Source organism: Crocodylus siamensis, chromosome 4 (genome assembly GCF_052110815.1).
Source record: "Crocodylus siamensis isolate JL-2025a chromosome 4, ASM5211081v1, whole genome shotgun sequence".
Classification (NCBI taxonomy): Eukaryota; Metazoa; Chordata; order Crocodylia; family Crocodylidae; genus Crocodylus; species Crocodylus siamensis.
The window spans coordinates 14,621,638-14,637,401 of record NC_143398.1 but is presented as its reverse complement, the minus strand read 5'-3'; the positions used below and the strand labels follow the sequence as shown (position 1 = coordinate 14,637,401).

The following is a 15,764-nucleotide window of genomic DNA, read 5'->3' as shown; positions in this document are numbered from 1 at the left end:
CTGACAGAGCACTAGCTGAAGATGATTGTCTGGGCCCTGAAAGAGAGCCTACTGGGGAGCTATACTGTGGGGCAAGCAAACCCAGTGAATCTCACTGAGGGCCAAGTGAGCCCAGGTAACTGAGCAGGATGGACACGGCTTCTAAGGCCACGCTGGGCTTTTCTAAGGGCAGCCTCTGAAAATTCATACTAACCTCAAAAGACATGGCAGGCGAGAACAGACGAGGTGACTCTGATAAGCCAGAGTGCAAGGAACAGGATTAGAATGACTGCTGGGGATGCCATGACTGCTGGGGATGTCCTCAGAGACGGGATCCTGTTACAGCCTCATTTCTCCAATCTGAAAATGAGGGATAACAACTTTCATATCTGTGTTGTAATTATATTGATTTAGTTAAGATCTTCAGCTACAATGGTTGCAGAGGCCAAACACACACCTGTAGAAAAGACAATGTTGTGAAGATCTTAAAGTACATTATAATCCAGAGAGTCTATCACTGGCATGGAAACAGATACAATTGAATTACTAACCGCAAATAAATGATCTTTTTTTAAATGTCCTATCTATGTAGGTTTCTTGTTGTTTGACTTGTTCTGTAGATGGCTGAATAATATTTTGCAAATAATTTATCCTCCTAAATTTGACACCGAATTATTTGTGAAATATATAGTTTATTAGTAATTATCATTTTGCAGTTATTCCTACCAGTCCAGGAAAGATGTTTACCTCCTTTTCTTACACTGGTTAATAAAAAATATGATATTAGCAAAGCCTGTAGTGAAGATGTCTGTTTCCAGTTGACGTATCGCCTATCTGTGAAGGGAGAATTCTGCTGAAAAGGGCTTCAACTCAGGATACATACAACTATACTGAAATCAATATAGCTATAAAGAAACACATTTAACTGTGTAGCTGACTTCTTAATGATTTATGATATTAAGATCTGGAATAAATGCTGTCCTTTCCCACAATCTCTACATCAAATAGAATGTCCACTGGAACAAACAGAATAAGCTTGTTTGACCATCTTTCGATGTTAAATTTTAATCGTCTTTATTCTTAAAATTTCTTAGCACTCTATTTTAAATAATGCTAAGTGTTCCTAAATTATATATAACCCTGCAAGCCTAACCATAACAAATTCTGCTTTAAGGAAAAGGTAAGTATAGTAATAAAATATTAAAGTGCACTATTTAAATATTACCACACTTGATTTTGTTGAGGGGAGGAGGGAAGCTGGAGTTCTAGGTTGACATTTTAAGTCATACACTAAAGAGATTATATGAAGGGGTTTCCAAACAACTTATTTAAAGAGAGACTGCATGTATATATAAAGGGGTTTGCACATGTGTGTGTATGGGAGAGAGAGGAAGCATTTTCTGTGGGCATATACACATAATGAAACTATTATACTATCACAGGATTTCTCTTTTAAATCAATGACAAAATGCCCATTCATTTCAATAGGGGTAGATATTGGTCCCAAAATACATACATCACTCCCATGTGCATGCTTGTCTCCCACTGACTCATGCACCAAACTCTCCAGTTCCCCTTCAATAGCACTATGAAGGTTTTATGGAGGAAAAGACGATAATAACTCATGTCCCCTTTTGCCTTTTCTAATTCCTTACATCTTTCTAGGAATTTGATGGACGGTCTTGCTGACTTGCTCTTTGCTTGCTTGGAGGACAGCATTTCACACTTGACAATGGAGCAAGAGGACTGAGGGGAACTCCTACTCCTGCCAATGTTTCTTAAAGCTGCCAAAACGGGACCAGTGAAGATGTTTACCAGGCTCCAGGTCCTTGCCTTAGCTTTGTTTTCCAAAGGAGTTTTCCTTTCCCTAAGTGACCATAATTTTGTAAGAAGGGAAATTAAGATAGAAGGAGACCTGGTCTTAGGTGGTTTATTCCCAATTAATGAGAAAGGCACTGGGACAGAAGAATGTGGGCGAATCAATGAAGACAGAGGCATCCAGCGCTTGGAAGCGATGTTGTTTGCCATTGACGAAATCAATAGTGACTATTACTTGCTCCCAGGAGTTAAGCTTGGAGTTCATATTTTGGACACCTGTTCCCGGGATACATATGCTTTAGAACAATCTCTGGAGTTTGTTAGGGCATCTTTGACAAAAGTGGATGAAACGGAATATATGTGCCCTGATGGATCATATGCCATTCAAGAAAATATGCCGTTACTCATTGCCGGTGTCATAGGTGGTTCTTACAGCAGTGTCTCCATACAGGTAAGACATTTCAAAAGTTATTCCCTTGGAAGACAATTATTCATCTTGAGCTTCCTTTAAATAAAAGAAATATTAAGCACGTTACTGATAATGAGCCAAAGTTGTTCCTGTGGTCAATGAATTGCACCAGCTATGAATCTATTGCACTGCCCTCCCTCCTGTTTTTTTTTTTTAAACAATCCTTCAATAGCTGTAGGATTGAAGCAGATCCTTCATTATGCAATTCTTCTTAATGAGGCTAGAACCCAGTTGTTTTAAGGTTTCTGAAGAAAAACTTATTTTAAGCTTTGGATTTCACAACGTATTTTAAACTGAAGAAATATTAACAAATTCACATCATTGTTTTTGCATGGGAACCTAATAAGACCACATACATTTCAAAGATAACGAAAACTTGTGTCGTGCAAACAAAGAAGATTTTTAAGTATTCCATGCCCTTCAAGCAGATCTGGGTTGTATAACAGACATATGCATGCAGCAAACCACCCCCATGTTGGTTGAACCACACATGGGTGCCCTTTTTCACTTTCAGCACCCCAGCTGCACTGCACTGCATGGGTGCTCCAGGCCACCAGCTCTACAAGCTGTCTCATCACCCTCTGTCCTCCAGGAGCCAGGACAGGCTGAGAGCCTCCTGCAGCCAGAGCGATGGAGGCAGTGGGAACCTGTGGGCCATATGATAACCATCGGCCACCAGATAGCCCTGATCTAGACTGATAAGGAACTAAAACAAAAAATCATGTAACAGCCCCAAAATTTTATTCTAGCCAAACCAAAGGCAACTCATATATTTCAGCTATTTAAACAGAGATGATCCTGGCTAGAACAGAAGCTTGAACTAAATGGCCTTTTGAGGTCTCTTCCAGCCCTGTTTTCCATAATTCTGCAATTTTTCTACATCTTAGTCTACTGAAGCTGTTGGAACTTTTCCTAGTAACTTCAATCAGCTATGTATCAGGTCTTATTCATGGGAGCCACAATTCCTAATCATGTTTCTAAATTTGTTGTTGTTTCTCCCTTTCTTTGTATTGTTCATCATAAAAATGCTTTTAGATCCCTGCTAACAATCAATAAAGAAGTTGTCTGGAGAGGTGCAAAGTAAGCAAAACTATATGGCAGAGTACAGTTGCTTAGGTTTTAACTGAATTAGAAATAAGTCTGTGAACAAAAAGAGCAAATATTTGCCTCAGAGTTTTTGCAGGAATTCTGCCTCCCTCAGTCCCTATTCAGGTGTTTTTACAGCAGTCATCTCCAAGAACCTTTCAAAACTCACATCCCCTGCCTTAGTATACACTGCACAACATTATAAAAAGCCTCTGTGACGACAATAGATAGAGATCAATGTGGTTCTCTTTGGTTCAAAAAACAAGCCAAATTGTGCCTCCCTTGTACACAAGTGATGAGACTGTTCGTACACTCTGAGATAAGGATTTCAAGATTATATCAGGGTCAAATAACAAAATCCTGCCCTGCAGGTGGCTCTAGTGGGAAAAAAAAAGGCATAGTATGCTTCACTTACCCCTCTTGGAAGTAATGTGCATTTTATCCAGTCCTAGAGGAAGGCACTGGATATTACCTTATCCAATGAATTAAACCACCAGGTTGAGAGCATTCCTGACTCATATCATATATGCATGAGCACACAACAAGGACTAAGAGAGGGCCTGTCCTCTTTATGGTCCAGATAACCACCTGTTCTGTACATTCATGCAAGGGAGTGAGGGACGATACACGGCATGGACAAAACCCGCCTCTACAAAGCTGCCACTCGCCCCATGCAAATAGAAAGAATCACAACTCAGCCCTGCAGGTTCCAGATAGCACAAGTGTGGGAGGTGGTGCCTAATAGGCCAGGCATATAAGCAGGAACCCAGTCATCAGCTGCCCACCTGTGCAATTCATGGGGTTTGTGGCAAGGAGTTATCCATAAATTAACAACTCCAAGAGCTAAGAGGGAGGAGTAAATACATCCTGATGCATGTTCCTGTTCAGCATTCCCAGGATTTCCTACCAGATGCTACCAAGATGGGCTTGAGGCCTATAGCACAGACAGTGTCATTCCAGCCCTTTGCCCCAGTCATTGCTCTTCACAAGGGCAGAATTGCCTTGCACTCTGTGGGGCATCTGGGAAAGAGTGCACATCCCAATAGTGATACTAGCAACTTAAGCTTTGGCTATGGACAATGAAACAGTCAATTGGGTCACCAACTGGCTGGAGGGCCGCACCCAGACAGTGGTGGTGGATGGCTCGTTTTCAGCCTGGAGGGATGTGGGCAGTGGGCTCGGTCCTTGGGCCTGCACTGTTCAACATCTTCATCAGTGACATGTGGACGAGGAGGTAAAAAGCACCCCGTTCAAATTTACTGATGACACTAAGATGGGGGTGGATGTGGGCACACTAGAAGGGAGGAATAGGCTGCAATTGGACCTAGACAGGTTGCAGGGGTGGTTGGACGAGAACAGGATGGGATTCAACACTGACTTGTGCAAAGTGATGCACTTGGGGAGGAACAACCAGCACCATCCCTACAGACTGGGGAACTTTCTTCTCGTCAGTACAGAGGCAGAAAAGGATCTTGGGGTCATCATTGACTCCAAGATGAACATGGGCAGGCAGTGTGGGGACGCGGTCAGGAAGGCCAACCGCACCTTGTCTTGCATCCACAGATGCATCTCGAGCAGGTCCAAGGAGGTGATCCTTCCCCTCTATGTGGCACTGGCCAGGCCGCAGCTGGAGTACCGCGTCCAGTTCTAGGTGCCGCACTTCAGGAGGGATGTGGCCAGCATCGAGAGGGTCCAGAGGAGGCCACTCGCATGATCAGGGGGCAGCAGGGCAGGCCCTATGAGGAGAGGCTATGGGACCTGAACCTGTGCAGCCTCCACAAGAGAAGGCTGAGGGGGGATCTAGTGGCCTGTTACAAACTAGTCAGGGGGGATCAGCAGGCATTGGGGGAGTCCCTGTTCCCCTGAGCACTGCCGGGACTGACCAGGAATAATGGTCACAAGCTGGCAGAGGGTAGATTCAGACTAGACATCAGGCGAAGTGGTGCTGGCTCCTACCCTGGGGGTCTTTAAGAGGAGGCTGGATGTACACCTTGCTGGGGTCGTTTGACCCCAGTACTCTTTCCTGCCATGGCAGGGGGTTGGACTCGATGATCTGCTCAGGTCTCTTCCCACCCTAGAAAGTATGAAACGGCAGCAAATTTTATTACATTCTATAACTTGTTCAGTCATCATTTTGTCAAGCTGCCAGAAGCCAAGGAGTTAACACCACTGCTGCTCAAACCTATTGCTGCAGCTGCCGAATTAGGTATTTTCAGTAGCTGCTGGTGACTAAAAACAACAGCATCCCCCCTGGGCTGTTGGCCACATTGACACTGTGGTGCCAGCAGCCACAGCTCTGGGGATTGAACAGCAGCAGCATCAACATCTTGACTGCTGGCACCAACACAACAGCACCTGCAGCCATAGCCAGAAGCTCGGTGGGTTGGGTCCAGCCCACGGGATCAAAGGAGATTGACCCCCCCGAGGTAGGGCTCGCTGCAATCTATGTTTTCTACTTTTGTCTAGACTATCAGCAAATGCTAGAAAAGATCAGGTAAACAATGCAGTTTGCTTCTGCCATTCCTCTTTGAATGAGTCATGAATGGTGGCCGTGGAGAACAGCAGGCTCTGAAGAAGCAAGAGTGCAGGAGCAAGCATTTGAGTGCGGAGGCCAAGAATTTCAAGCAGACAACCCTAAAGCTAGACACCTGAATTGCTACTTAGGGACTTCTCTGAGAGCCTAATGTTCAGAGATGCTCAGCGTCTGCAGCTTCCATTGGCTCCTCTTAGAGGTGTGGGTACTCGGCAGCTTTGCAGATCAGACCACCGTAATCACCAACTGATTTGTCCAAGTGCCTGTGACGATTTCCCTTGGTTTCAGTTCAAATGTGGGGTACTGAGCACTTTGAAAATCAGGCTTGCCATTTAAGCGCCCAAGTGTGACCTAAAAGCAATAAACAGCTCCAAGTCCACATCACGGCTTTACAGAGAAAGCCACAAAATAATCTCTGCTGAGCTCTTCAGCCAGGAAAACATTTCTGCCTTTTTCCCCTCTGGTGAATATGCTGTTGCAATTCTAAACTCCCTCTCCCTCCTCAGATTCTGCCTGGACAGCTGTCTTCCCAATCACTTCATGATGCTCCTGCTGTCAAATTTCTGCTTCTTTCATTATCCTTCCACCAAGGAAAGAGAATTCACTGGTAAATCAGCATAAGCACCAACCCCACTGAGCCAGAGTGTGAAATAGGCACTTTTGCAGATAGTAAAAGCTACAAGAGAATTCAGAATGCTTAATTATTTTCTGGTCAGAGTAGCCTATTATGGCTAATGAAGATCTGGATAATTAGTTTTTAGATGCTGTGTTTAAATTAGCAATGGGTCCAAGCCACACAGTCTGGTCCTGAAAGACCCTTGCTTGTGAGGTTTAATCTTTCATTACTTATAGGACCCACCCCGCTGCCGCCCGTGGAACTACGCACGTAAGTAAGAGCTGTTTGCATGATATAAGACTTGAGCTTAGGCCGAAAAGCATCAAAAATGAAAATTGACTTTGTCCACCCCTCTTCACCAGGAGTCTCATCTCTTCCTCTCAGACAAGGATTGGAATAGAGAGACCATTGCGTTCGTCACCTGTATCCGGCATCCTGTAACACAGAAGAGGGCAGCAGTGCAAAGGCTGCAGCTGCTGCAAATCACAGTAGCCCACATTACCAGTCACAAGGGCTGCTGTGAGCTTTGGGGGATGGAAGGAAATGAGGACTATAGTTATCCACTTGAAATGGTAGGCAGGCTGTAATTAGAAGAGCTACATAAATTATAAGTATTAGCAAAATGTAGTTTAGCCAGGATAATGAAATTGCTATCTACTCCTGAAAAAAAGCATCATCGAGCTTTAATGACCACAAGTGATCAGCTCTTAGCATCATCCAACAGCCTGCAGCTTCAACTGCGCGGTACCTATAACACCAAACTATTGCTTTGGTACCTCAGGTACTCATAGACCAATTTCTCAAACAGTCGCCCGCCTAGAGCTGGCTGACACTGTTTCATGAACTGCACGATAAGCAGGGTTCCGGGTTTTCCATCTGCAATGCGAAAACGTGGTAAAACCCAGATTTTCTCCTTTAAAGGAGAAAAACACAGGAAACAGTGGATTTCCCCTTGCAGGCTGGCAGAGTTCCAGCCTGAAAGGGGTTACGGGGAACGGGAGGAGGGTGGTCAGGCAGGGGACACCATGTGCACCTGCGCACATGCACGTGGCCACCAGGCAGCCTGCAGTGCAGCTCCTGCAAGTAAGTCTGGGGAGGGGGAGATTGAGGCCCCCATAGTGAGGGAGGGAGGAAGTTGGACAGGGCTGGGGCTGCTGCCCAAGTGCGTGGAGCTTGGGGCCCAGGGCCAGAATGCAGAGCTACAGGGCCTGGGCAGGGAGCAGGACAGAGCCAAGGTCAGCTTGTCTGGAGGGCAACGGGGGGGCTGGCTCCCTACTGCACACACTCCTGGGGGGCATAGGAGGCATGTCTCCCCAGATGTGTGTGCAGGGGCAGGTATGAGCTGGGACTCCGCACACTTCTTCCCTCCCCTTGGGGCCTCTGCAGCCCAGTGGGCAGGACCCAGCGCAGCAGGGCAGAGTGGAGTGGGAAAGCTCGATGCTGCCACTGTGAGCCCCACACTACATGGCTGCTTCCCCCTGCCCACCCAGCAGCAGCAAGGGGCACAGCCACCCCGATGCTGCTGGGTGTGCAGGGGGTGCCGCGCCATGGTGACTCAGGACTTGCAGCAGTGCAATCAAACTTCCCTGCCCCACTCTGCCCTGCTGTGCTGGGTCCCATTCACTGGGCCACGGAGGCCCTGAAGGGAGGGCATCAGGGTGGGGAACCCAAGTCCTCAAAGGGCAACCCATATCCGCCCCCCATGGGCTCCACTTGGGCTGTGATACCCACAGGGAAGGGGGAGCTGGGCTCCATGCTGCTCCACTGCAGCAGCCACCGCAGTAGCCGGGGCTCAGGGGGCAGGGGCTGCGGACCCCGGTCCCTGGCCCTGTAGCCCTGGCAGCTGGAGCCCCCTCCAGTAGGGCTGGTGGAGGCAGGGGGACTGGGGATGGGGACTGAGGGGCATAAGCAGGGCTGGGGGGCTGGGGGTGGGGAGTGAGGGGCAATGGCATTGGCAGGGCACCGGTATATTAGGGCTACTCCGCACCACAAAGCAGTGGGGAGGGACAGCCACAGCTGGACCCACATCCTGGTGAGCGAAGCAGGCAGGGAGAGCTCTGATTTTCCATGATAAAAACTCCCCAGTCAAACCCCAAAATGTATAGGTATTTAGCATTTATTTTTTTATAGTGATTGAGACACTGGCAGGCTTCCAAATTGCTTTAAAATGGTAAATATATCAATAAACCATATGTGTTCAACTGATACCTATTTATATGCTGGCGGACCTTTCAACATGTCACCCACTCCCATTTTGTTAGTGCTGTTAGTAGGGGACTTGCTTCCACCCGGTTGCAGCTCTCATTCAGCGGTGTGGTATCCTTTTGGTTCTTTGTATTGCTCAGATGATTCATTTCTTCTGATTTTCTTATATCAGGTCACATGACAGATGAAGCACTTTCTAAGTCCACTTGGCCCTAGTCTTTGGCCTTGGCCTTGGCCCTGCCTGCCTGGTTATCTGGTTGGCTGACCTTATCCCACCGTTTTGTCTCCACAACTTCTCTGAATCTGCCTCCTGTAACCCATGTCCTAGTGCAACACAGATTGTCGCCTTTTGCCTTTATTTGTGCGGCTTTTTGATGTTCACTGGGTCTAGTGGTCTCAGATATTCTCTTCCTTTCCTATAGTGGTCTGGCGTACTCTTTTCTGCTTCCTCTTCTGGGCACCACTAAACTAGCCCTCATGGGAGACGGGGTCTTGTTTTTCCTGCCCTATCTGTCTAGTCCTTGGGAGGGTGCATTGCGGTGACCCAGCATTGTCGTACAGGAATGCCTTTCTGTCTGGTTTGCCTTTGCCATCAGTCTCTTAGCTGTCTTTACTGCCAGCTCTGCCTTCTCACTGCTTTGTAGGTACTGAAGGGAAGGCATCTTGTGCTCAAATTCTCTTTTGTCATCGAATCATGTGAATCCTGCTGCAGTGTACTGTGGCCAATTTATCTGAACGTGCCACATTGGTTATATTTTACCTTGAAAATTGTACCTTCAATTTTCTGATCACAGTTCTTGCTTGAGTGACTTCTAGAGATTACCTCCCAAAAGATGAAGTAGTAATCTCCTGTGACTGTGTACGTCTTATCATTAAAACTGAACGTATCTCTTCCGACCAGCTCTTTAGAAGTTTTTGCTGCTTAGTATCACGGTCCTGAATTGCTTCACCCTTGACTTTTCCTCCTGCAATGAGAATGACATCTGCTATGCCCACAGGCATTTTTACCTGCTAGCAGGGGTGGCAAAGATGGTCAGGTGGCTGGCTGGCTCACCAAGCTCATTCTGAATGTCATAGTTATAGTTACTTATATACCACGTGCACTTTTCCCCCCTAAATCAGCCTTCCAAAATTGGGGTGCATGTCTTAAGCAGGAAAGCTGATTTTTTTTTTTTTTTTACTGGAATAGCAGTGTGGCGTACATCAAGCAGACACTGTGACTCACGGCTGGCAAGAGGGTCTACCATTTCTCCCTGGGTCTACCAACCGCAGCAGCAGAGTTTGGTGTTAACCCTCTCACAGCCACTGATTCTGGCGGAAGAGCTAAGTGAGCTGTTGCATGTAGTCTATTGTATTGTGAGCAGGCTTGTGGTGTGGAAACAACACTTTATCATTTACAGGAACTTACATACATAACTACTTAGAGGAGAGAAGTTAGATTCTTGCTACTGCCTTTGCCAAGTGTCTCATACCCAGCTGTGGGGGCTAGGTCCTGGATGCGGGCAGCTGGGCCTGTAGATAGGCTCCTGAAGGGCAACCAGGAGGTCAGCTGGGTGGGCGTGTGGGTCACCGGGGTGTCAGGTTGGGCTCTGGGTCAGCGGAGCAGAGATCCAAGCAGCCAAGTCCAGGGTGCAAGCCCAGGCCAGAGTCCAGCAGAACCAAAGAGCCAGGTACTTCATTCTAGGGAGGATCCAAAACCAGGGCCAGGGGAAGCCAAAGCTTGTTCAGGAGTCAAAATAATCAGAGAGCTGGTATCAAGTTCCAGAGAGGATCCAGGAGCAAGTCCTGACTGTGAACTTAGCAGGCCAGGCTGCTGCATCCTCAGTCACAACACGCTTGTGCCTGCACTCCCTCCAGAACTGAGAGTCAAGAAGCTGAGTTTGTATGGTACGGCGGTTGGGCGACTTTTTGCCACAAAGAGCCGATGCCAAAAAGCTCTCTCGCAGTGCTGCACAAACATGGCTACTTTGCTTCTGGGTTGGGAGGTAGCATGCACAAAGGAGCAGTGTGTGTGTTAAGTAGCACTGTTACCTGTCAGAGCCAGTTGGCAGCTTAGTCACGCCTAATGAATACTTTTCTCTGAGACGGATCAATAATGCGTTCTTAGTTACTGGCAATGGGTAGGGACTTCTTTTCAATGGTGTAGTAAATGGTTTGTGGTCAAGACAGACCCTTAGAAGGTCTCTGAAGGTTTTCTCCCTAGTATGATTAAGCTGTTGATTCATTCTGAGTTTGTTTCAGCAAAAGTAATGAGGCCTCTTCTTCCCAGGGTTGATGGTCCCTGTTTTAGTGCTTCTGCTGGGGCTAAGACAACTCTGTTTCATGGGAACCTATTTCTTAAGTTCACCTTGCCATCTGAATGACTCCTCATTTGAAATATGCCTTTGTATTTTGTTACAAGGCTGCACTGAATCCACCGTGACTGCTCGCAGTCCTTTCTCATTTTGAGGATATTCTGCTGTAGTGCTATGATCTAATCCACAGCTTGCAGGGCCCGGTGCTCAACAGTGGATCGTACTCCTGTGTGTCAGCTACTATTAACTCCTGATGATAACGTTTCTTGTTTTGTGGGTTTCTTATCAACAGCCTGCATTTGCCCACTGGCCTCACAATGGTTTTATAGTATATTAATGGCACTTTGTCACATTTCTCCAGTCCCCGTATTGTTGCTTATCAGTGCAGGGATTATACTGCAGCTGGCTGAACAAACCAGCAGTTATCAAGCTGTCCTTGATGTAATAGCCTACTTGCAAATATGGCAGTTAAAAGGCTGTGCATTGCCTTCTGCATCTCTCAAATATGCTCAAGTCCTATTGTAGACGCTCTGCTCTTGCCTAGAATTCTCCGTTACTTCTTTCTTTCTTGCATAACCGGTTCTGTTTCCCACTTCCTTGGTCCAGTTGCCTCTTGGATGGGCATTTTTTTCTTTCTGCCTTTCAGGTTGCTTTCCAGGGGGTATTCACTGGACCATGATGTCTGTGCTCTCGGTCAGTCCATCTCTGTCTCTGTTCCTGTATTTCTTCAGCCCGGTGGAACCCAGCTGTTTAGAGCGGTGGATCAGGTGCTTGCGACCCAGCTGCTCTGGGGGCCACCACTCTCCTCCAGTAGTGGAAGGTGGGGAAGGAGAGAGGAAAGAAGGGAGGTGGCTGCCAATGTCAGGGGGAGGGAAGGGGAGAGGAAGGGAATGAGGACAGGATCAGCTTACCTCCGGGCTGAGGACAGGATCAGCGGCATGCTGCAGGGCGAAGAAGGGGATGCACTGTGCTTGGTTGCTTGCCATTGATCCCCCATGCCGTGGGCTGGATCCAGTCTGTGGGCCATAGGATGAGCCCTACTGCATTAGCCGGATCCTGTGAACTTGTTCTGCACTAGCAGCTGTTAATGATTTGATCCTTTCCTGGGGGCAGTTCAGCCACCCTTGCTATTTGGAGACATTTCTGTAAAAATGCACCTGTTTCTCTCAATAATCTCTCTCACAGATTGAAGGGTGTGGCTCACAAATGATACGCTCTTTATTTAGAGAACATTTACGGGTAATCCCTGCAAAATCATATGTTCATGTAGATGCCAAGGTTCTCATCTGTGTAGTTTGTCTGTCTATTCCTGCTTCTACTTGTTAGCGTCACATAAAAATGCAACACCTTTCTACAGTCTCATTCTTTTGAGGCCGAAAAACCCGAACACCTTTGTCAGCCATTCCAGTGTTTCTGGTCTATTCCTGACAAAATTCTCAGTCATTTCTTTTCTCCCAAGAAGGTAGGAAGAGTTTTACCTTTGTTTTCTCATCTTGTTCCCCATTTTAAGCTCTGTATACAGATTCACTTCTTGTGTCAAATGCTTCCAGTCTTGTTTAAGGATTATTTTTGACTGAAAATTCAGTAATCCTGATGTTCCCTGCATGCTTGCAGTTGCCCCTTCCCCTCCCCAGATACTGCTTTCTTTGACTGTTACTCCTTGTATTTACCATGGATCTCATTTGACTTACCACAGGCATCATGTTTTATTTGCCAGATTTGCAAAATGACAAAAAAGCACTCATACTGTAAACATTTTCTGCATTCACCCCTCTGCATACAGAGAGGCAACTACCATTGTATCCAATTTCATAGACATATTTCATAGACATTAGGGCTGGAAGGGACCTCGGGAGATCATCGAGTCCAGCCCCCTGCCCAAGCTTGGGTCATAGGATCCCAGCAAGTTAAGCATCCAATTTACTCTTGAAGGTGTTCAATGTAGGTGCTTGAACCACCTCCGCTGGCAGACTGTTCCAGACCTTGGGGGCTCGGACAGTAAAGAAATTCTTCCTTATGTCCAGCCTGAAACGGTCTTGCAGGAGTTTGTGACCGTTCGACCTCGTCATCCCTTGGGGCGCTCTGGTGAACAGACGTTCCCCCAGATCCTGGTGGTCACCCCGATAAACTTATAGGTGGCCGTCAGATCACCCCTGAGCCTACACTTTTCCAGGCTAAAGAGTCCCATGGCTCTCAGCCTGTCATCGTAAGATCTGTTTTCCTGACCTCTGATCATGCACGTGGCTCTCCTCTGGACTCTCTCAAGCTTCTCCACATCCTTTTTGAATTGTGGAGCCCAAAACTGGATGCAGTACTCCAGCTGCGGCCTCACCAAGGCCGAGTACAAGGGGAGAATGACGTCCCGGGATTTGCTCGAGAAGCATCTATGGATGCACGCCAGCATTTTGGTCGCTTTACTAGCCGCAGCATTGCTTTGCACCCAGACTGATTTCCTTGGTAACCCCTCCAAATTCTTCCCTCCAGCACTTCTGCTTCCCCCTCCATGCAGGAGGGAAGACGTTCCATGCAGGTTGCTGCAGCTTCTCTCCTTATTTCTAAATCACATTCAAAAGCTAAAATCCATAAAACGGGGAGACCCTAAAGGACCCAGCTCTCAAGCAGTCACAAAGAATGTGGATACCTAAATGCACCATACTCTTTTCAAACTCCCAGGCCTGCTGATTTCTTAGTAGTGTTTTCTTTCTCTGTCAGCACTTGTCGTAGTTACCAAAGGAAAATCACGTGACTGTAAATAGGAGGGGTAGTCGTTTAAGCAGTTCCAAGTGGGAAAGAAAGCAACATATTACCATGACGGGAGAGGGGGTAACCATGAAGCAGTCTGTCTCTTAAAAAATGGCTCTGTGAACAAGTTAGAAAAGTCCAGGCACAGCCTACAATCAGTGGGGAATGCTGTCTTCTCACGGTGGCTGAGACACATCTGGGGGATGATGAAACTGTCTAAACCAGGAGTTTCAAACTCACCTGGCCCCCCAGACTGAATCCAGACCACAGGGCTCCTCTGGGGCTGGATCTGGACTACAGGGATCCTTACAAACTGGATCTGGAGATCCCTCCAGTGGCAGAATGAGCAGCAGTGTGAGTGGGGTCAGGGAGCCAGGAGTTAGTTAATGCAGCCATCGCTGAGCCCCTGTTTCTAACACCCAACCCCAACAGGGCTCCATAACTTGACGTTTGGCAGCAGGTCCTGCCCTCACTTGCCCCATCTTCTAATTCCCACCCCCTCTAGGGCTAGATATAGACAGTCAAAAAGCCTGAGGCCGAATCGATTCAGTCTTTGCAGGTTAGTCTAAACTGCACAGATTAAATTGAAACAGAAGTGAACAGACATTTATCTTTGATTCAAGAAATGCAGCCACATGCCTGCAGTGGTTCAGGCCAGAAGGTGGGGGTGCTAGATCATGGTTCTCTTGTTACGTTCACGTTCTCTGCCTCCTGTTTCTGAGATCACTGGGATTTTCAGTCCAGAATTGCAGCAACAGGACTCTGCAGGGTTGATCAACACTGTGATTTAACATAAACCAGGAGGCGGTCTGGGACAGAAGTTTCATAACCTGGTTTTACCCAAATTAGTTAAGTCTGGTAGTACATTCAGCCAGATTTATCTTAAACCAGTTTCAGCCATTTTGAAACTGGTTTCTGTGGACTGAGCTTCTGTTCTGTTACAGGTTTAAACCAGTTTCTGATCACTTAAATTGGTTTATGTGTAACTTCTGTCCCTAGCCTAGAAGCTCATGAGCCAAATAACAGTTGTGCCCACCAGTCCTGGCCAATACACCCTGTGTTTGATACACCGGTTCCAGATGTTTCAATTCAAGCATTAAGGGAGTCATTTAGAATCAGAAGTCCTAGGTTCAGTCTCTGCTGCCAGTGACCCATTCAGAAGCATCCTGTTACAAGTGTGCCATGACTACGACATAAAAGGATTACTGCTTTCCAGAGAAGGAAATCTGACCTGCTTAATCCCCCACATGAATATGTAGGTCATCCTTGGGCTTTTATCAATATGCTGATTTAGCTTATATATCTGTGCTACATATTCAGGTCCCACTATGCTATTGCACAAAGGAAAACATTCTGGATAGAGACAATTCTGCTCTAATATTCCATGGTTTCCTTGCATACTCCCTCTTCATTTGTTTTATTTTCATTGCTATAGATAATTATACAAAAATAAGTTCTCAAACTTTTTAGACTTTTAGGCCCCTCCCTTATTTTTCTAAATTTAGCAGCACCCCATTTCAGAAACTAATACTAGAGCAATTCTGCATTGCAAAGAATTCAGGAAGACCACAACAGGATTCCTGTTTGATGCTATGGATTCCTATTTCAAATCTCTGGATTTATCTTGTGAATCACATGTAGGTGTTTGTACATGTAAAAATGCTAATATTTGTTGGCACCCTATAGCACTCTTAAAACAATCTCATTGCAGCCTTTGTTGAGAATCACTGAGATATCACTGAGATACAGCTTCACCATCAAAGTCTGCAACCAGACTCAGGCACCTGTTTTAAAAACATGCACTTGATTCCTGATGTTCATTTCTTTGATAAAGTCATAAGGCTGTCTAAATATTTTCTATCTAGAAGGCTATCAGGGATCCAATGGCTATAATAAATGCAGTGAATATGTAGCTAAATTTTTAAAGCTTCATTTCCAAGATTTCTGGCAGAAGGCAATTCTAAAAAGAAGCATTTTGTGTGTTGGTAGGTTGGTCGTTTTTCCTTAACTGTTCCCCTTTCG

The 15,764-nt window shown here is 46.4% G+C and overlaps 1 protein-coding gene across 2 annotated transcripts in view; it reads left to right on the top strand.

Moving 5' to 3' along the window:
* The window catches only part of GRM3 (glutamate metabotropic receptor 3), a 154,338-nt gene that overhangs the window by 81,391 nt on the left and 57,183 nt on the right, over positions 1 to 15,764 (top strand). For both annotated transcript variants that reach the window (XM_090041867.1, XM_090041866.1), the window contains exon 2: positions 1,645 to 2,248. In XM_090041867.1, the coding sequence (XP_089897993.1) occupies positions 1,751 to 2,248 (498 nt within the window). In that variant the 5' untranslated portion in view covers positions 1,645 to 1,750. The remainder of the gene's footprint in view (positions 1 to 1,644; positions 2,249 to 15,764) is intronic.